The sequence below is a fragment of the Enoplosus armatus genome, chromosome 10 (genome assembly GCF_043641665.1).
Source record: "Enoplosus armatus isolate fEnoArm2 chromosome 10, fEnoArm2.hap1, whole genome shotgun sequence".
Lineage (NCBI taxonomy): Eukaryota > Metazoa > Chordata > Actinopteri > Centrarchiformes > Enoplosidae > Enoplosus > Enoplosus armatus.
Window position 1 is genome coordinate 13,830,958 of NC_092189.1, and position 22,849 is coordinate 13,853,806.

At 41.2% G+C, this 22,849-nt stretch overlaps 1 protein-coding gene across 1 annotated transcript; it reads right to left on the reverse strand.

Annotated features, from left to right (window-relative positions):
- On the reverse strand, positions 1-18,142 carry slc16a2 (solute carrier family 16 member 2). Its single transcript, XM_070913600.1, has 7 exons — positions 17,713-18,142; positions 7,762-7,906; positions 6,793-7,291; positions 5,301-5,444; positions 2,948-3,176; positions 149-421; positions 1-42 (listed from the first exon to the last, which is right to left on the reverse strand). Exons 1-6 carry the CDS (start codon positions 18,140-18,142, stop codon positions 165-167), a joined length of 1,704 nt encoding a protein of 567 aa, XP_070769701.1. The 3' UTR covers positions 1-42; positions 149-164.
- Between the last annotated feature and the right edge of the window lie 4,707 nt (positions 18,143-22,849).

The window sequence follows — 22,849 nt, forward strand, 5'->3', positions numbered from 1 at the left end:
GGGCAATCTAAGGATGAGAAAAGGTGCTGGTGGGCTGAATCCCTGGAGGAAAAAAAAAGCATTTGGAAAGTAAAATATAAGAAGAAGAAATATGCATACATACGTCTTCATACATGGTCTATGCTTGATATGTATAAATATATGTCACCTTTGTACGGAGCGACTCAGATGTGTGTCTCTACGTCAGTATAGCCGGGCAGGATGTCTCCATTGGAGCAGCTCTTGGGCTCCCCCTCTGGTTGGGCGGTGGGCAGCATGTGGGCAGTTGTGGACGTCTCCTCTGGTGACGCCGCCGCCTGGCCTCGCTGGAGCCTGCGGTGTATCAGGGGCACAAAGAACAGCACCACGCCCCCCACCATAGGAGGCACCCCAGCCAGGGAGAAGGCCACCGTGTAGTTCCCAAAGTAATCATGCAGGAGACCTGGGCAGTGGGAGGGGGGGTGGGGCGCACAGTTCATGTTAGTCTTTAATCAATGAATCTCACTGAAACACATCGATTTAACAAAAAATCCTAATTGCCCTCAATGCCAGCTCAGCTATCAAAGAGGGAGGGTAGATATTGAAGAGAAAGGTGCTCATTGGGTTAGGGCAGGCCCGGACTGGCCATTGGGAGGACTGGGAGAATTCCTGGTGGCCTGGCCAGCTGATTGGCTAGTGATAGTGAATGTGTGGAGGACGTTAGATTCTTGACTTGACTTATCATCCCAGTTCAAGCACTGGGAAAGGGAGCAAAGGGAGTGGAAAGTGCAAAGTCTGGAATATGGAAAGGGGTACAACTAACCCGGCTCTGTCCTCCTTGCGTAATACCACGTATTGTCGTTTCTTACTGTTTGTGTACGTTTTTAACAAATGAGATGCAATATCTTAATTAGTTTGCTCTAGAGGTGCTAGAAGGCATATTTTTGAAGTTAGTAGAGAGCCAGGCAAGCTGTTTCCCATGCTTCCAGGCTTTAATACTAAGCTAAGCTAATAATACTCTGGTTCCAGCTTCGTACTTAACGCATAAACGTGGTATCAATTTTCTCATCTAACTCTGGAAGGAAAAGCAAATAATCATATTTCCCAAAAATGTTGACTTATTCCTCTAAAAGTAACAGCAGCTGAAAATCTTGTTTTTGCTGACCTCTTGTGGCTTAACTCACTTTGCTGCAGTTATGTCGAAGTGTACTGTCAGTACACCGTGACAATGTTTCCTTCGATTTGACTGGCTATTATTTTCGCTCATTAATGCACCATAGCCTGCTTAAAAGGGTCTTAACCTACTAACACAAGTAGCAACACAAGATATGGTCACAATAATTCTGTAATATATTTCAATTTGATACTAATGCATTTTCATCTTTATGTCACTGAAATGATTCAGGTCTGTACTCAACACCTGGCACCCTGCCCTCAACTTTGTAAGTCAATAAGGATTGTCAACAGTGTCAATAAGGTGATTGCACTATTGTGATACAATACAGCACTAAAACCTCCCCCTGTCTATAGTATGTATATCCAAATCCAACATTTGTCTGCATGTGAGCTGAGGGAAACACACTGTACCTACAGTTACAAAGCAAGGTCAACAAGTTTAACACTCTGTACTGTATGTAATCCACCGCCGAGCTTGTGACACAGGAGCAGTGGGAGGGGTGTGCACTTGCATTGCTGCCTGTAACATATGCTTTCTTGCTCATGAACTGTACAGACTGTACAGAACAACACGTGTTGTACAGTGATAATCTCATTCAGACTTTGAGGAGCCAAGCTACCTTTGTTTTGGATGTAGAGTAAATGTATGGCTGTTTATACTGAATAAAATGTAATCAATAGAATATCTAATTTCCCTGTGTAGTATTTTATACATATAATACAGATTTTGATAGTTGGCATCATGTCAATTGCATGTTTTGTTTAACTACAGGAGATAACGTCTGCATCTGTGGTTAGTCAAAAGGAAAATTGAAACCATATGCCACTATACTGTACTTTACACAAATAGTGCAATCATTTGGCTGGTTAGTCTCTTAAAGCGGCATCCCACATGCACCGGATGGTAGTCACTGACAAAGATAGTCACCTTAGACATAAAATGAGCAGGAAGGAACTGTAGGGAACAACAAGAGGGAGCACAAGGTAAACAAAACTCCTTACAGGCTAAATGTTTCTGCAACCTAACTGCATCACACATTCCCAAACATTAACAAACAGTGAAACTAGAATATTGTCAGTATTTCACAAATTGTGAGGTATATTTTTTGCAACATTTCATCCACAAATTATTGCTAAAATCAGATTAAGAACACAAAAGAAAAAATGTATACTATAGAGCCCAAAGTAACCATTATTTTCATGATCAATTAATTTGTTGATTATTTCATCAATTAATCATCTAGACAATGTCAGAAAATAGAGAAAAATGCCCACAGAAATTTCCCACGGCCCGAAAGGAAGAAGGAAGATAGTGTTTTGTAGTAAAAGCAGTCCAGGTATGTGGGAGATCTGAGAGAGGTCGTCAAGAGAGAGCACGAAGATGCCTGAGTCATCAATTTAATGGTTTGCGGCCATCAGTGCTCTTCTATACACTCCTGTTATTAGGGAGAGAGCTGGAGAGAAGAATGGCGGAGGAGAGACGGAGGAGGCAGAGGAGACATAAATGGAGTTGTACTGAGATTTGACCCTGCATGTGCTTTTTTTCCTGAAGACATATCCCTAGAGACAGCCTGCAGTTGGCCATGAGCCCAAACCTCTCTAATTACAATCAGCTACACAATCTATCCTGCCGGGCACTTGTCTTACTCTCCCTTTACTGCCTGCATTTCTTTCTTTGTTCCTAACTCTGCTAATATCAATCAGCTTGTAGTGCGCTGTTGCTGCCAACATCCTGAAGTCTCATTCTGGATTATACGGTATAAATCAGTGCTTTGTTGTGAAAAAGAGGACAAAAAAAGAGTGTGCTTCTCACCAGCAATGGGTGGACCTGCTGTCATGGGAAGAGCCATGAGGCCTAGAAGGTAGCCTATGGCTTGCGAGGCCTGCATGGGCCCGACCAGCTCGAACGCTATGGGAGCCATCATGGTGAGGAAGCAGCCGTCACACAGCCCCAGAAACACGCACACGACCACTAGCCCCTCGAACACCGAGCACTGAGGGATCATCATGGACATCAGGCCCAGAGCCATGAAGGACACCACCTGAAACAGATTAACACATTAACAAGCTTCAAGTCTTTATTATTTCCATTATCAAAAGCCTTTTTCATGGGTCATAGCTGCAGTAGGTGTTTGCTTGTTTCCAGTGTTTGATTTCTTTAGTACTAACATTGGCACTGATGGCAGTAAGTGAGGGGAGAATATACAGCCTGCTTTTAGTTGGCCTATTTTCTATGCTTGCTGTCCTGTGGTGAACACGGAGAATGAGCCTCCAGGCCTTTTGTCTTCACTGTGAACATTCTGTTACTTGTGCAACAGAGGACACCCTCCAGCTACTGTTAGGACTTCTACATATGCACATATTTAGGTTGGGAAAAACATGACAAAGACGTACTGATTTGCCTGTGAACAGCTAGCTGAAAAATATTTTCTCTGCCATTAAGTGGACTTTAATATTACAAATATCAACAGTGCTGGTATTTGCCATTTGCCCATAAATTATTAACAGTTTTATCAAAAGCATTCCAGGAGCCTGGTTAAGGAGCAAGTTAGCTTGAGTTGGCAGGAGGCTGATACTACCACCAGTTTGGTTCATGTATTAAAAGTAAAGTGGAGATTATAACTAAGCTAAGGGAATATAAAGCTGAGGATATGAGGATGTTTATACATCTCAGTCACATCATCTGTTCTATAGGCTGAGCAAGACATTTAGGTCTGTGCTTTGTGCATTTGTTGCTGAAGTCTGGCTGTTTGTACAAATCTAAACAGTCAGCTAATACTGTTGTAGTACACTGAGCTCACAGTTCATGAGTTTAATACTGTGAACTGTGAAGGAGGGTTCTGTGCCCAAACAACAAGCTAAAAGGTGTTACCTTAAAACCTTTCACAATTTCCACATTGTACATGAAAGCAACTCTTAAAAATACAGTTTGTTCAACTGTGGATAAAAGAAAGAAGCAAGCCTTTCCATCTATAGAAGACTCACAGCCAGTGCGTTTTTTATTATGACAGCAGGAGAGAAATTACTGAGCAGCATGGCGTAAACACATTATCTTTTTCAATGGAAAACATTATCTCTGCACAATCTAAATGTCCAAAGGTGCCAAAGGAGCATTAGAAACATATTTTTGTGTTTTAATATCACACAGACTTGCACATTTTCAGTCAGGCAATTTCAAGGTTTTTAAATTTCAATCCATCTGTCTATGACTCAGAATCCCTCTGCTGAACACCAACAACATGCAGATTGAGTGTGGTGGTTTCTGGCCTACACAGCCAATGGATTATCTGTGTGTTTGCATTCAGCAGAAAGTACAGTGCATATACAACAGCAAGAAATGACAAATCCTGTTTGTATTCACCTCTCGTACTGCTCTGAACCGATGTGCCTTTCCCTGTTCCATTTTCTCAGGACTGAATCATCCCTGCTAATATCCAGGCGAGTAATTCTTATAGCAATACAAAGGTTTTTATTCTGGTACTGTAAGTGAGTGCAAATTAGCCTCTAAGTCACGTTTATCTGCAGCCTAATAAGCCACTGAAGACACTGAATCACTCAGATTGCAAATAAAAATATGTAATGTTGAACCTCGTGACACTACATAACTTTTTTAACAGAATAATATTTAAAAAGACTTGGTTCAGTGTGATAATATGTGTGCCAGAGGGGTGAGTGGAACAAAGGGAAATTGCATATAAAAGAGTACACAGCGTCTGAAGAAACAGCCTTAAAACACAACCGTTAATAGTTAACCCCAAGTCTTCTATTTCAGGTTCAAAGTTGATGTGCTGACTTTTAATTTGAAACGTTTACCCTATTAACACATTGTTACATAACAAGCTATTATGAGACTGTAATTATATAGGAATGTATACTGTAGTGCTTACAAATAGAAATAGTTAGAAATTAGATATTAGAAAACAAAGACAACATTTACTGTTGACTTTTACTGAAATGGTACAAATAAATAAATTAAATCATGTTACTAAGAGGCTAAAAGTGAGACAACAGGCCGTATTAGAGATCTAGCTAATACCACTTTCAGTCTCGACTCGATGCTTGAGGCCCACATACCACTTTTAACGGCATGAGGTTTCACAGAAGCATGCCAAACATTAAAGAAACAGTGGACTGACAGAACATATTTTGCCTTCAGATATGCTCACCTGCATGTAGATCTTTTGAAGACCAGAAATGAGGTCTCCGATCTTGCCGAAAGCGAGGCGTCCCACCCCAGATGAAGCACCTATGCAAACCAGGAGCACCCATTCCTTCTGGGTGCCCTTGAACTGCTCCTTCACAAAGTTGATCTGAGACACGGAAAGAAGAACAGACACGGTGCTGCGTGAGCTTTGGCTGTGTGTTTGATGGTTAAATGTGTGTTGTGCTGCATAAGGAAGTCCCCAGAAGCTACCAATAATGATTGAGCTAACACAGATATCACACAACCTGCTGGTGAACATATGTTTTTGTGTTCCATGCCAAAGATGTCAATGAACAGCAAATGGGTGTGCATTTGGTGGCCTGGAAGAATTATCCATCCAAAACCCCAAAGCCAAGGGCTTAAAACAACAAAAATGTCTTCATCCACAGACCTTTGGAACAGCAAGACAGGAAGACCCAACGCATATAGGTCAGACCCTCCCACTCCCCTCAGCCCTGACCCCCCAAATCAGATTCAAAACATTAAACTGTCCTCTGAAGTCTTTCCTGGAAAATGCTGGTCCTTGTGAAATATTTGCTCTTCTTTGAAGGGCTCTACATTCATCAATGGCCATAGGATAGGCATGTTTAGGGATACAGAGGGGCCATACAGGAGAGGTTTCCTGAGGTGGTCAAGCCAATACAAAGGCCGGGGCTGTGTTTACATCTGGGCCTGGGCCTGAAACAACAGGCCTGACAGAGGGAGGCCGGAGCTGGAACATCCGACATCTGGATAGAGGGAGATCAACTTCACAGCTCCACGCTGCAGCTTTACACTTCATCCTCATCCTTCACTATCTCACTATCTCACACCAAAGTCGGCCACAGGTCATGTGCAGATTTTGCAAATATACTCAGATTTTTGGATTCTCTATCATCATGGAAAGCCAAATTACTGAGCTTTGACTTGGGAATGATTTGACTTCTTCCATTATGATATCATTAAAATCACTTTAAGTCATCCCTTTTTGCAGTAAAAAATAATGTCAGTTCTATTTTACACATATTGTCATTTTTTTTATCATAAGAAAGGAGGAAAAAAGGTCTTTGGGGAAATGTCAGAAATGCTCCTTTTCCTTTCAGCCACTGGAGGGACGTGTCTGTGCTTGATTGACATCCACTGGCAGACTAAGTCCCTGCAGGGGAACAGACACAAAGTAAACAAACTTGTGCTGTACAGTAGCTTACAAACCATGGTGCACCTGAGCAGCTAATTAGCTACCTAGCCTTCAAACTGACCTTAGCAGTGAACCTTTCCCGAGTGAATGTTTGTTTGCTCGCTTGTTCAACAAGCTAAGGTGCAGGACAAAATGTGTGTTTATGTTCGTAAGTTAGATAAGCTAAGCTTTAGCAGGAAAGCTAATCTGCGTCATCTTAAAAAGTCTGTGGATCTTGTATTGTGTAGCAGGACACAACGTGCACTTTAACTACACGCATGCCCATTATTGTTCTTACCAGATGGACATACGGCACAAAGTAGCCCAGTACAGCTGTGGCTACTCCAAACGCCCACATCCGGTATGTTACGATGTGAAACACACGCAGGTTGAAGTACTTCCTGACTCCACCCATGACCCTGCTCCACCTGCTCCCCTCCTGAGCAGTGGCCCCTGGCTGGGTTTGGGGGTTAGCAGGACCAGGACCCATGCCTGGTGGTCCCATGCCTCCTCCAGCAGGCAGTAAAGGTTTGAACATCAGTGCCAGCAGGGCCTGGACCAGCATGAAGAGGCTGAGGATCTGGAAGGTCCTGCTGAGGCCCAGCGGTTCCACCACCTTTTTGAGGAAAACCGGGAGGCCCATGGAGAAGAGGCTGGCACCGGCCGTCACCACACCGTTGGCCAGGCCCAGGCGCTGGCGGAAGTAGTGGCCGAGGATGACCAATGAGGGCTGGAAGGCGAAGGAGGAGCCACAGCCGAACAGTATGCCATATGTGAAATAGCGAAGGCTCAGGGAGCTGGAATAGAAACGAAAAAAAAGAAAGGGAAGTAATGATCTGGTTATTCTTTGATGCTGAGCTACTGAGCCATTGATCTATATTTGTCTATATTGCTGTTACTTTCTATTTTCTATTATTGTATATTTTCATACAAAATAATGGGTTCATATTTTTGTTATTTGCGTTGTACAAAACAGCAAGGCCACGTAATTTCTGGCTCCTGGATTAGGAAATACAGTTTCAACTTGAGAAACAGGTTAAAAATCTTTAGTGGAGTGCAGCGGACAATTATCATCCAGATGATTAAAGGAGACCTTGAAGAATGTGAAGATTCATTCAGGACACCAGTAAGTGTTGTCAAATGAATTTCTGGGTTTTTCAAACATCACCGAGTATTTATTTTTCAGACTTTTTGGTGACTAAAATGTAATGGTAATACATCAGAGGCACAAACCAGTGGTGTCTTTAATAAATGTACAGTAGCTTACTTTGCAAAGGATGTACTGAGCAGCCCTATAAAAGCCAGTGCTGCACCGCTGACAGCTGTCTTCCTACAGCCAAAGCGGTCTGTGAACATGCTGACCACAGGTGAACAGAAGAAGATCATGCCCATCGCCAGGGCCCCGACCCAGGCTGGGAAGGAAGAGGAGAGGAGAGAGAATTCATTGTCAGAAACATGTGGAAACCATGTATGTTGTAGCTAGCACCTAAAGCAAATAAAAGAAAGTCCATGTAACATGAAATGGACTATGTGCTGTAAATTAAAATATAATAGCTATACAGGATGCAATACTGTGCAATACAACTCACAGTGAAATACAATGGGGATAAATGGATTCCCTTTCCAGCATGGAAACTATAAACAGACTCATTCTGTCATGCATAATCTTTCAACAGTCTCTACAGTTCTTTAAACCCACGTCATATGAAGCTGGAGAATTTGCCTTAAGGCAGCTTTCTTATTACTTAGTTACATAGTCAAACAACTGTAGTGCATATAATGCCCCACTTGAAACTGAGAATAGGAAATAAAAATTGTTATAGGAGAAAGATGAGAAAACAGCAAATCAAATCATGTGCTTCCTTTATAATTTTACAAGATATCCTTGACCTTTTTTTTTTTGCATATGGAAGTCATGTATGAAAATTAAAAGGGCATCACCGAACAACAACAAGGCGCGTATGCATGAATCCCTGCACTTGTATGCAACTCATCATGTTTGGCCTCACTTACATGACATGAGGTTTTCACACATGCCACCTGTGATCTCATTGAAGGCTATAGTCACAGGTAAACATCCGCTTTGTGTTGAATCTTGTACTCACATTGCCTTGTGGGCATTTCATGACTCACACATCAGGAATACCTTGATGTCATGTAAATGTCATATTTGGAGAAGCTTTAAAAAAACGAAAAGCCATAGTTTTTCTTGGAAACTTCTCTCTCTCTGTGACACATCCACCGTCGGATGTGATTTTCTATTAATATAAATGTACGTAACTTTTTATTGTGTTCTTGCATCATGTATTGCATGCATGTTGCATCAGACGTACTCTATAAGATTTCTTATGGCGATTACGCAGATCAAAAGGTGGATCAAAGTGGATAGTTCAGGCCTGTGGTGTAATATCCATCCAGTGTTAAAACATAACGAGCCAGAATGATCCAACAGAGACACCACGTACCCTGAAGTGTAAAACAAACACATGTCTGGGTCCAGTCTCCTGGGGAGCAAAGGTAGCTTTGTGTCTACCCTGGTGTCTGGGCTGAATGAGAGCAGAGAAACCGATAAACAGGTGCATGGACTGATTTACCTACTTACACACACGTACACACAAACACTCTGAGTTCAGTGTGCAACATGAGCTCTACAGCATTGTACAAACACAGTCTTTGTTGTGAAGGTTAACCTAAACATTCAGTACTATACATGTATGCATGTGCTGGAACACAGTGTACACTACAAAGTCAAACTTTGTATAGTTTAAGGGTGGGACTGCACCCTAGCCTTCCTATAGTTTATTTTTCCAAATGGAACAACAGAGAGGGAATTCTCCTATTTAACATGTACTTCATGAACTCCAACCATTTTGTAACTTTCCCTACAAAATGTTCTAAGTTTCAAAAGACACATTTCACATCACATCTCAAATCATATAGCACATACAGAAGTAGATATCAATAGGGGCAACAGTGAAGTAGGTTAAATGTTATATTACATTTGCCATTGAGAGAGAAATCAATGGCAAAGTGGCATGAGATAAAGATTAACCCACTTTACTTAACAAGCCAAGGAGTTGGGTTTTAGCTTCCCATAAGCACCTTAGCATTACAATTGCACCATATTGCACCACTGATCTAGAGAGCTACGAGCCACTCTACTAAGGGACTCTGTACTTCAAACTTCAGTGCTTGTCAGACTGTCTAGGGGCGCCTGAAACCCTCTACCACACACATCTCAGAGATCGCAATTTGTTTTGGTCTCCATCAAGTCCCATGGGTAAGATCTGGCTCTTAAGCTACTAAATGCCTCACGTTGTTCCCCAGTTAGTCGCTAATTTTGCCTGTCTGCCATTTGGTGCTGGGCAGGCGGCATACAGTAGGGTTTTGCAGCTTTTTCACTAAGAAAACAGCTCGTCTGCTGTGACGGATGAGAGCTGTGGGAGAGAATAAAAACAATGAGCTGAAAGATGCTAAATGCTCCATAGTGTCCCCTTTCACGTAACACATAGTCAATTAATTGTTATTGATTATAGCAGCTTTAAATACACTGAACCCTCAACACTTCCAGGACTGATCATCAAGCAAAAATGTTGAGCAAAAATGTAGGTTATGCTGTACCACACATTTATTCTGTTTAGCTCTTGCACCACATTTGCCCTGAGGGCCATACATATGGCTTTCCAGTATGGAAATAATGCAAACACAGCAATAGACTGCTCTCTATAGGTTGTGCATACATCAAACTGGAAAGAGCTGACTTTGGCCAATAAACTCTCCAGTTAAGGCTACTGTACTGTGTAGATGACAGAACAGCAGCATACGTATAGAAAGGTTAAGTTTGGCTTGATGTTGGCCCTGAGCTGAAAGGCCCTGGTAGTCATTAAATGATCCCCATGACTATAGTGGCGTCCCAATTCAGTGGTTAAATCCTTTAAATTATGGTACGTGGTGCACAAGAATAGCCTGCAGCCTCGACTGTGTAGGACACATAGCATATGGCCAGAAATAAAACATATAGCCCTGAAATTTGAAGACATATGTACATAGCCCTAAAAGTTAATCACCCAAAAAATGTGCTCAGCCTAAAACTCCTGACAGAATTGGGTCGGGTTTAGTTTGCGTTGCAGTGCCTTGAGTCTCAGAAATTAATGTCCTCAGCCTTGCGTGCTTCTACTATTGGGATCACTTATGCCTTCAATGATATTTCTCCAGCTTCTCACATTTCCTTCTTGTTGATGTTGCCATCATCGTTAAGACAGCTCCACCTATCACCAGCACCACTTCCAGTTCCTTTTCCATTACCACACGGGCAGTTGATTTGTCTGGAAGGACCACAGGATCTTAACTCTGTCATTCTCAACCACCCATTGTGGTGTCTCCCATCTGGACTTGTGCTGCTGCTATGTGTTTGCTGTATCTTGCACACTCTCTTAGCGGTTCATCCTGGGAAGACCACAGAGTCATGAAATGTTTTACAGTCAATCAGGTTGGTCAGTCTGGTCCTATGAGGCTCTTACTACTCTTACCATCTGTAGTTTTTGCCATATGTTCCTCCAGTACTGCTCATTTTTGGCTCTAGATGGGTCTGCACTTGGTATGTTACTTCACTGCAGTTATGAGATCATGTTAGATGCTTCTTTGTAGAATAGGGCATTGTACTGTTTCCCAGAACAGAAAAACTGGGTAGTTATAATGAGCAGTGGCAGCCACCACGGCTGAACAGACAAAAAAATGTATTAATAGAAAATCCAAGGACAAATGTTACAGTGCTGGAAACACTGTGTAATTGACAGCGATAACTGCTGCAAGGAGGGAGGCAAAATAACAAAAATCAAGGATTACCACTATAAACTAAGACTTACTAAGACTGCCAATTTTCTCACCTACAGAAAGACAAGCGGACAGACAGCATTAGTGAGGCCAACTACACTAGGCTCAAGACTTAATCTTCCAGAACCAACTCCTTTCACTAGCCACACCCTCAATCATTTAATCCAGAAGAAAATTGTATAACTGGAGGCAATATGATAAATTGGATACCAGTATTACCAGCAGTACAATAAATTGATGGTTGTTGACAAATTACGCTATTACTTCACCCAAGCCTGCATCCACAGGCTTTCTACACTGAACTACTGTAGAGGAAATAATTGCACTCCCTGTTTTGAAAGTGCAAAAGGCTAACAAAGCAACAGAAACATGTCTCCACTCTCTCCTCTCTTTTCTGGCCAACCCCCCCGCCCTGGCACAAGCAAAGGTCTGTGAATAGACTGAGTGGAGTGTACTCATTATAGATGATCAGGTCTGAACACTTCCAAACAAAAGAAAAAGGGCACAGCGAGGGAGACTGAAGCAAGATGTGTGTGTGGTGATGTGGTGATGAGAGGGCTTAACAAGCTTTCCTCTCTTTACGTGATGGATGCAGTCTGACAACCTGAGAGAGTGTGAGAGACTCTATAGGACCCATCTGTACATTAGAGGAACAAACTTCTTGCAGCAGGGAAACGTTGTTGGAGACAGTTCCATTTAATGTGCATACACACAGGATAACTTTGTTTTGTGGATATCCGTGTTCTTTGTTTTGTGAACTATGTAAATTACGATATGTTGTATGATATGTTGTCTAATGACAGAATAAAACCAAATACACTAGAGTAACTGAATATGAGACTGATTGTGAGAGCATAGCTGAAACTGGTCTTAGATGAGTTCAGTGTCTTAATAAACATCCTGCATGCCAAGCAAACCAATGTTTCTATTTCTGTGAGTGTACTGACATTGAGTCATTTGTGTCATTCAGGTCCTCTCACTCATTTCCAAACAATACTGACATTTATGCATGCATTTACATAGTTGTGGCAAAGCAATTACCTCAACACTGCGGTTACAATATGGAGCCAAAGTTCACAAAAAGTTTACCAGAAGCTACAGTACAGTAACAAAGTATCTGGACAGTGACAACATTTTGTTGTGTTTGTCCTGTACTCCAGAACAGTAGATTTGAAATGAAACAATGAGGTTAAAGTATCAACTTTCAGCTTTAATTTGAGGGTGTTAACATTCCTATCAGATGACCAACGTAGGAATTACATTTCTTTAGTCCCTCAGTTGTAGGGGACAGAAAGTAAAGTAGGAAGCAGTACTTTCAAAGAAAACTGTTCACAGCATGCTCTGTGGATTATCCTGAAGAACAAAGACATTGTTCCTGGAAAGCCGTGTTTGCTGCTGACTTTTTCAAAACAAACAAACAAACAAACAAAACATTATTCACCTCCAATGTAATGGGTGGCAGCAGAAATCTGAGACACAGATCTCCAAACCTGGGCAAATAAAATCAAAACTATCTGCTTAGATAGATGCCACTGCAGTAAGACAGTATAGTTTTGTGGATTTTGACTGAACCAACCATTTAAAGTTGCAAGGTATCCACATTTTAACCTCCTAATCGCTGTTTCATTTCAAATCCAGTGTGCCAAAGCAATCAAAAACACAAACGCTTTCTGACGATAACATAATTTTCCATCAACTAGACAATGAAACACATTGTGTTTGAAAGGATCTTGGGGATTCACAGTTAAAGTAACAATAGCCATACATATTTTTGTGACATTAATGGAAAGGCTGAGGTACAAGAGTATAAACGTGGTACAGAAGCCCGTTCCCTAAAGGCCACATGTTTACCAGAGCAAAAGCATGCAAATGATTCGGTCCGATCCTCACGCTTTCTAGCTTATCTTAGTTAATTCCTCACCAGGTCTTATCAAACAATGCACTTAACTGTCAAGACACACCGGTTATACCCTTTATGAGCACACAGCAATGACAGAATCTTCATTTCAAGAGATTCTGTAGAGAAAAAACACATGAAAGCAAAACAAGCTAATTCAGAAGGTAGCGAGCAGATACCTAGTACAAGTAGCAAGTTAATAAGAAAAGTAGTTTGTTTAACTTTGTTGGCAGTTCCTCATACTTTTAACAAACCTGTTCTGCATCAGCTACTACTGTGTAATGAGAAGGGTATTGTGTTCATAGAGCCCTTATATAGCATCAGTTACCTAACTGGCTAATTACCATACAGCACATCAGGTCAGGCTGCATAGTTTGCGGAGGGTTGCGGAGTGTAAGACAAGTCATTTGGGAGACCAGCTGTCATAGATGTGAAATGAGTGTCAGCCTCAGCACGCAAATGTGTTTTAACAGCAGGGGTCTCTGTATGCTCCATGAGTTGTTTACTTGGTACCACTCACTCTCATCAGCAACTCCCTCTGATGTTTACTAGCCATATCATGCTTCAGGCTACCAATATTCGCAAACTGCTTGTGTTGACACTATTAATAATGCAAGATGAGGGGGTATGTATGGATATAAAATGGACGTGTTTTGCAGAGAGTACAGTGAGTCACATGTCAGTGCAGCAGCATGACTTGATTTTTCTGCCTAAACTGGCTCTCAGACTCCTGATACACTAATCTGTGCTACTTCAATACTAACTTACAACTGGCAGCTTCTAGCTCATGCTGGTGGGACTCTCAGAGCTCAAGTTTCTCAAAGTTAATACCATATTTCCCATAAACGCTTGTTTCTAGTTGTGAAAAGGATGACGCCACTTATCACCTATCCACTCCCTTGTGTCGAGTAGGCTGAGTTTGCTTTCTTTTTCCGTCACTATTTCCATTTGCACTTGCTATAAAACTGTCTAAAAATAAATACATTCAACAAAAACAAACCATCCTTGCACCTTATCATATGTATGTACCTGCTTATGAGTGTGTGGAGCCTTTAGAGACTCTGATCCGACCTGAACCCATTCCCCTACCCTTTGGAATGCCAAAAATGCCACAGTACTCCCCGATCTGCCCTGAACCTGGGATTTCCAGCTGCCCCGGAGATGCTGGTGAAATCTGGGGCAGCAGAGCTACAACGCAGCACTACACAGAACACAGCGGTATGCTAATGATTGGAGAAGTTTGCTTGTGACAGCACAGACACCTGTTTGAATGCTGGGTCGAATATTCTGTTTTCATTGTTCATTTGAAGGCCTAGGGGATCCCACAGTTTCCTCCATCTTTGAATGGCTAGAATGGGACGTTGTCTTTTCATTAGAGTGCTAATTCTATATGGATTTTATTAACCTGCATTTCAGTTGAGTTTAAGTTTCCCATGTTTTAAATGCTGTTTTACAGGCTTTTCCACCCTGACAAAAATATAGTTCCACTATAGATACTAATCCCTTCGTTGTTTTTAGCTAACAAACACCTGCTAAATACTGTATCTGTCCAAAAAATCCAATCCAACAAATATTTAAAAGTTTTTGGATTTTACCCTAATACTAATGAATGCCAAGACAAATAACACAGAACAAGGTTACACAAGTAGGACAGTGGCATGATCAAACACACAACTCGACATTTCTAGAACACATCCCAATTTCTGATTTAGTTTTACTTGTATGTTACCACTGTTATTCAAAGATCCCTGTGGTCAGTATGAGCTATTCTATATAATAATCTAGTGTGGCACAGAGGTGCTTGTGTCTTTTCCCACTCATGTTGTTAAAAGCCTAAATTCCTATGTGCAAGACTGGCTCTCTGAACCTGTTTGTGGTATGTTCACGTCACTTATACATTATCAGTGTCTTTTCAACATTTAATGGAAAACTCTCTTAATGCCTGAACGCTGCTGTCAGTAAGCTTTATAGTCTGTCAACTTTATACTGGAGTTTAAGTGAAAAAAAACGCCTCTCATTTACTGATGGAGCAGCATTATTAATGGAGCCTGTGTTGCAGTATCAATCTACTTTATGCTTTTGAAAAAGGCACAGAAATTCTCTAAAACAAATCAGGACACAATGTGCTTGAATGAGCCTCTGTTTCTTGTCTCACCAGTCTTCCTACGGATCTGTTTCACACCAGTGGCGTATAGATGGAAATTATTTCAGAAATCAATGAAAAATTAATCACTCGCTCACTCAGTCCCTTTCTTCCACTCCTTCACACACAATCTCAGTTTGGCAAATTCTGCTGCAGCAGGAACAGCGCTGCAGCTTGAACTCTTCAGTCACACACCACCTCACAAGGGGGCTTGCTCCCCACTGGTTATAAAAGCACCACAGTTTTTGTTTTTAATTTCAAAAGAATGTTGGATATTTGCACTCCGCACACACCTTGACATACCGGCAGTTTTGTACCGCTGTGGCTACAACAGGAATGAAACCTCTGACTGTGCCATGCTGTAATCTTTGTGCAAAACAACACCATCTGCAACTCATAACCTGCTCACCTCTCCTTCATTACCTTCTTTTACTTTATAAAGCATGTTCTGATCCCCTACCTTGATACGTTATTTTGAAAATCTCTTGTTTACCCCTCAAGGCTTAATAAATACCCAGTATAATCGAGCTCAGTATAAGACCTAATGGTAATCTCTTAGTAAGATTTAATCACATCCCAATCTTTTCTTGTCACCTCCTCTCCTTATGGTCCTGTAGTTTACTGCTTGTGAAGTACTTTGACATGTTGTTTTAAGATAATCTACACCTTTGAATTTAGCTTTTAGTGACCGTTCCCTCTCAGACTGGATACTTGTTCAAAAGGAGCCTTCACAACTGTGAGTATTGTAGTTAAGTTGTTTCCCTCTGTTTTCTTCTGTTGCTGAGGGGAAAAAGGTCGGGACTCAGCCTACGAGCTTAATCCTTTCACATATGAGAACAACCAAGAATCAAATCCAAGGAACGGCTGGAGATGAAATCCTTAACAAGTGGGGGGAAAAACGGGAAAACTGAATAGAAATACCTCTATAGTAACTACCATCTGTTGAATGCAAGATATAAGAAATATATCTGGTCTCAGATTACTCTTTCTACCAGTCATACTGTATCTGTTTTCAGGCCCAACACGTTCTCAGGCTCTCTATCACACAAAACCTGAAAGTAATGTGATGCCTAGTCGCGCTGCACCTCCAGACACAGCAATTTCCTTCACATAAATGAAAGATAACAGGGTGCAAGATGCCATTAAAGATATTAACCTGTGCTTACACAAACAACTCAAATGAGACGGATAATGTCTGAGCCTTTGATTTTGCCGTTTGCTGTCTGTTTTTCATGCTGATGAGAAAGCACTGAATGTGTTCCAGGGAACAGTCTTAGAACCATAATCCCTTCCCACATCCTGACCTTAACCTTTGCTGGTGATTGTGGAACTAGACAGGAAGTTAAGGAAAATACCCACTCCTGTTACATGCCACTCCCCTACTCCTCAAAAAACATTTCTTTTCACACAAATCTGAGCAGACCATGTCACTCACCAGTTTAAAACAAGCAGTTTGCTTGAACAGAAAGTCCATCCCTAAAAAACAACTGACATAATTACTAATTTAGTCAAGTCGTTGTTCATGTGATTAACAGCCTCAAAGCTAGAGGCCAAGAATGTGAAAAACTATCAAGGGACCAAACCTCAATCCTTAACAGAATGGTTTAAATTGAAGCATGCAAGGGGACAGAGGGGTGAACACTGATCTTTGTCTGGTCATGTATGCCATAACAAGTGGTCAACAGCAGCTTTATTGTGAATTACAATTCCTGGAATTAAATCATCACAAGGTCTTTTAGTTTTCTATATACTATATGTGGGAGTAATGTCACATGTTTAAATCTAACATAGGATTTTTGTCACGTCATCCCTTTCTCTCAGTCTTTCCGGTATCTTTTCACTGCAAACAGTCCAGTGAAAGGGAAAACCCGAAAAAAGCAATGCAATAACAAATATGGGATACTTCACATTCTGATTCACATTTAGGGGGTGTAAAAAGTCTGAGACAAAACCTTTTACAAGTCTCACTTTGGAAGGTTTGCTGGGTCACACTTTTTGTACACTATGCTCACAGGTTCACAGACTATTCAAATGTCTGTGGTACATTTCTATAACTTTCAGCCTTCAGGGGGAAAGACTTCATCAATGGGCCAATTGTGACAAACTGAAATGGATTTGCAGCAGCCAGCTAATGGAGTTAGAATGACAGTGGTGTTAATGAATGCATAGCCAGTACATGTTGGTAAGTTAAATCCATGTTAACATGGAGGTCAAATGCCCACCTTTAAATGTTTCAAGTCAGTGATTGTAAACAACAATGCATCCAGGACAAATGTGCCTCTGTCCACCAGTTGATGCATTCTTCCCTCACATTGTCAGTTTCACCTCAGCAGTCTGGTACTCACCCACTTTGAACTGGGACGTCTTGTCGTCCGGGTTTGCATGCTCCTTCACCAGCATCATATGCAGGATGCCGAAAGAGTTCTGGATCCCGAAGATCGACCCATTGCACCAGGTGGACGCAAAAACCACCAGCCAGCCGTAACCTCCTTCGGGTGGGACGAATCCGTCTCCGTGGCCGTGCCTCTCCACCTGGAGCCCCGCCTCGGCTTCAGAAGCCGGGGAGAGGGGCGGCTTGCACCCGGCCTCGATCAGCTGCACGGTGCTGTCCTCCTGCACGATTTTACACTCGCTGCCAGCCGCCTGATCCTCCTTGCTCCTGTCTGTTTCTTGGGGACCATCTCTTTGCTCCACCTGGGGATCTGCAGCCGGCTGCTCCGTCCGGGACACTCCGCTGGACGGCTGCGCTTGATTGTCTAACCCGTTGATCCCCATGCTGCCTGGTCTGGTGGAGATGTTACTGTACACTCTTGGCGCACATGCATGAGATATAGGTCACTGACATAAGAGGACCAATTTGAATAACAGATTTGATTGGCTATCTGTAAAAATGTGCCAGACAGACAGTGCCTTACTGACAGGCAAGCCTCCTACACGCCGTTTGTAGTCTGAGCGTCAACTTCAGCGAATGAACACCAACCTGCAAACGTTAAATATGTCATTCTAGTCGGAGGTCTGTGTTTTTCCAGGAAATAGCAAGCGCCGCCTATTTCTCCTTTAAATGTAAGCTTGTGTGACTAGAAACACCCTATAGAGACTAAAACCATGTATTTACTTATGCTGGCTCCCTACTCGGTGCCAAATATGGATCATCAACCTGTGAAGACGTCCCCTCAGCCTCGATACCGTGTCTTCCTGTCACGCAGCCCGCACACTGTCCGCGACATCCCCCGGTGATAATAGAAATGCTTAGACGCTCGTCCTCTATCATGTGATATCTTTACACGGTGTAAATGTGGAATTGGTAGGCCCGTGCGGGTCCCAGGGGCTGTCTCGGTTCCTAAGTGTCAACAGAGCAACGGCCGTCATTCAACAGCTCGCCCCCGCCTCCCTTCCCCGGCGGATGGACGGTTGGAACCAATGGCGGAGCTTCAGTACAGTTATGGTACACTTGTGGGACGGACTTGAACTTCGTGTCTTATCGGATTCACGGAAAGACCCGAGTATTTCTCAGCTTCAGCCTCAGCTTATACTAGCCTGCTTTACTTCCCTCCTCGGACTGGACTGGTACATCCTGTTGTTAACCGTCAAAGGTGACATCCGCCTCAACCGTTTCCTCTGTTAGAAAGGGCAGAGTTATGGGGATAAGCTAGCATGTACACTCACTGTTTACACCAAGGAGGGAGATGGTTTGGTGTTGTTTAACTCCACTTTCATTTAGCCGTTAAAGATGTCTCTAACCACTTTACGTTGAAGTCAGGAGGCGTCTTTGGTTTAGCCAGTGAAGTGCTGTGGCTGTAACGTTACTTTACAGTGAATGTAACGACTAGATATTTATCAACGCATTAAGTACGAGTGGATAGCTATGCTGTTCACCAGTTACGAATAAACAAGTTTGTCCAACCGGTGCTCATTTAACGCCTCGAAAATATGGTGCTGAAACGCATGTTTTAATGGTTTCCTGCCCCATGCACAGTACCCAGTACTTCTGGTCTAACTCCAGTAAGGCGTCCACTCTCCAATGGCTTAAGTATGTAAGTAAAGTTCAAGGTTACATTTGCTCAAGTACTAGGTTAAGTACGAGTATGATATTTGTACTTTACTTGAGTATTTCCATTTTATGCTACTTTATACTTATACTTTATACTTATACGGTACTATTTAGGGTATTTAGGGTACTTTTTACCACACTGCATTTATTTGACATCTGTACAAGTGCTGGAAAAAGCATTCAGATCTTTTACTTAAGTGAAAGTAGCATTCATAATCTTACTTATAAGAAAGTATAAGTAGATAATATGAGCAAAATAAAGTACCATTTAATGTGTAAGCAGCATTTTCCTCCAAAATGTAGTGGAGTAAAGGTATAAAGTAGCATAAAACAAAAATACTCAAGTGCAAGTACTTCAATGTTGTACTAAGTACTGTACATGACTAAATCTACTTAGCCTACTTTCCACCAGTGATTTGTGGTTACTTATTACTTTGCAGAGTAAGATTTTACATACAAACCATATGATCGGCTTGTAAAATATGATGTATTATTATAGTTTCAACTACCCAATATATAGTATATAAAGTGCTTGAAATTAGGTCCACCCTCACCCACTACAATTTTTTAGATTGTACTTAAGTACAATTTACTGATATTTCTGTACTTTTACTCAAGTATAATTTATATAATTTATAATTTATAATAACCTTTACTTTTAATTGTGTAGTGGTGGAAGAAGTATTCAGGTTACTTAAGTGAAAGTGTCAATACTACAATGTAAAAATTACCTATTACAATTAAGAGTCCTTCATTTCAAATTCTAAAAGTACAGAAGTATTATCAGCAAAATGTATTTAAAGTGCACTCATTGTGACAAGGCCAGAGTGTAGTGTAATATGGATTATATGATTTGATTAAGGGGTATGTTAATGCTACAGCTGGTTGAGGGGAAGATAATTTTACCAACTTCATATACTGTTATATATATATATATATATATATGTATATACAAATATATACAAATTATCAAGTAACTATCGCTGTAATGTAAATGTAGTGGAGTAAAAATACAGTGTTTCCATCATAAAGTATAAAATGGAAATAATCAAGTGAAATACAAGTACCACAAAATTGTGCTTAAGTAAAAGTACCTATTTTTCATACCTGTCATCTTTTACTTAAGTAAAACATGTGAATACTTTTTACAGCACTGTCAAAAACACAATAGTCTATAGCCTGAAAGCAGGCTGGGATGATAATTATGTTTTTGTTTCTAAGCATGTAGGTCAACCGTACAGTTTCCATTCAAAAGATTCATCTGTATGAAGTGAGAGAGAGGGGGCCAGAGGGAGAGAGTCCACCAGCAGAGATAATTACAGTGAGAGAATTTCACACTTGAACAGAGTTTTCAAGTGAGTGAGCAACAAAAACACCTTGCATTATAATCTTCTTTTGCATGCCTACTGTATGCAATATTAAGGTTAAGAAAGAAGTACGTTTAACCTCATGTTGCCATTTTGATCTTTTAGTCTCCTGTATTGTGTGTTTGGACATCATTTCTGCATTTTCTGTCCTGGCACAAATACTTACAAATACTTACAAATACATACATCAAATGAAGTCAATCTATTAGACTTAGACTTAGACTTAGACTTTTATTAATCCCACAGCGGGGAAATTTACACGTCACAGCAGCAAAAACAGAAAGGTGCAGAAACATACAGCAGACAAGCACTGTGTCTATTTACCAGTCCATTAGATTCAATTAGACAGCCCCAAATAGGAAAAATCCGGGGATTTCTGTTTTGTTTTTTGTTTTTTTGATTCATGTGACATGAATTCATTTGTAGTCGACAAAAACAAGTATTCACCACTAAGTGGCGCTACAACTCTGTGTAAGGGGTTGTTCAGGATTGCAATGACAAGAGCAAGGTTGGAAGTTACCCAACATTTGACGTCCAGTTTTTTAACATGGTACAGTTCAGTGGACCGTAACCTAGCCCATTTATTTATGCATGTTTTGGTTAATTTCAAATAACACAGCATAAATGTTGTGTCATATTAACAAATGCATACCCCTTTTTCAGCAACGACAGTTTAACATGTCACAGTAGGAAAGACAGGTGTAAATTACAAAGTTAATGATGGCTGAATTCCATTTGGCTGCTTCAATTTCAGGGTGCTGGTATTGTGCATGTTGGATCACAGTCATGCTGTCGTGGCTTACTGGGACAATTGAATAGAACGGAGCCATCATTAATGTTATTACTAACAGCTGTGTTTCCTACTATGACAAGTCAAAATATCTGCAGTGAAAAATGCCTCTTGTGTGGTTAAAGTTTTGTAAATTTAGTTTTCACCTGAGAACCACAAAAGGCATTTGTGGGGGGCCCTGTTACCCAATTATGGTGCCAAAGGTTGTAGGCAGCTGTTATTTCATTTTAATTAATTGTGTGTTTAATATAAAGGCACTCAAAATTAATAATAAAGTCAACCAAATTACACCACTCAGAGAACAAATTAAAATTCATTCAACGTATCTTCATATAATGTAGAATAGGTGAGATGTGATATCAGCCACCAGAAACATGCTGCAGTACATACTGTAAATATTGATTATGATCTAGTGTAGTCCTACAGTCACACTGGCAGGTAACCAAGACTTACAGAGCAGTATGTCCACTTTCCGCTCACACTTTGTATATTTTATATTGTGTAATATATTTGAGGTGTAACCCATTCTGTTGCTCAGCCTGAGGCTTATCAACATGTGAAGTCTGTATTTGTTGCCATAGCATCGCCACTTAATCCAATAAATATAAATCTTGTCTGAGTTGCCTTGTGTATCATTAATAGGATACATAAATGGGCATTTAGCACGTTTCCTCCCCTAACAAAAGTTAATATCTATCAGCACCCATTATTCACTTCAGCAGGGTGGATTTAAACTGAACTCTGCACGTTGCAGGACGGTTTCTGTGATTACCAGTCAATTTCAAATTCGACATTGTTTATAATCACACAAACATGCAGTGGAGGTAATAAAGTGGGACCTCGTCATCAGATGGAGCTGCTACATCATCACACGCCTGTTTCCCATTATCCCCTTGAGGAACAGCAAGACTGCATAGCCCACTCCGGCTCCACAGTGTTTTTTAGCTAAAAATAGCAGTCCACACAACTTCACAGAGTCTGGTTACAAGACAACCCTGGGATTCCTTTTGAATGAAGTGGGGGCCAAAGGTCATGGGGGATTTAGCCAATAGCTGTTCTTCCTCTTTAAATCGGAATACTTTAACTCCTCAGAGAGGTGTGGGTAGAGGAGGGAACGAGCATCTGTGAGAGGCCCACACATACTGATAAAGTCACACTCTGAAAGATGTAGGCTGACTGAGTGAGTAAGTAAAGGGTTATTTTTAAGGGGAATTCCTACATTAAATTACATTTATTGTATTGAGTTAAGAAATAAAAGTATTCAGCTTCTATAA

What these genes read in the sequence shown, in the direction of transcription:
- slc16a2 (XM_070913600.1), bottom strand. Translation starts at nt 18,142, where the DNA reads ATGGGGATCAACGGGTTAGACAATCAAGCGCAGCCGTCCAGCGGAGTG. An exon ending in GACGTCCCAGTTCAAAGTGG is followed by an intron (nt 7,907 to 17,712) that starts GTGAGTACCAGA and finishes CTTCCTTCCCAG; the next exon opens with CCTGGGTCGGGGCCCTGGCG. An exon ending in TTCAAAAGATCTACATGCAG is followed by an intron (nt 3,177 to 5,300) that starts GTGAGCATATCT and finishes AATCTGTTTCAG; the next exon opens with GTGGTGTCCTTCATGGCTCT.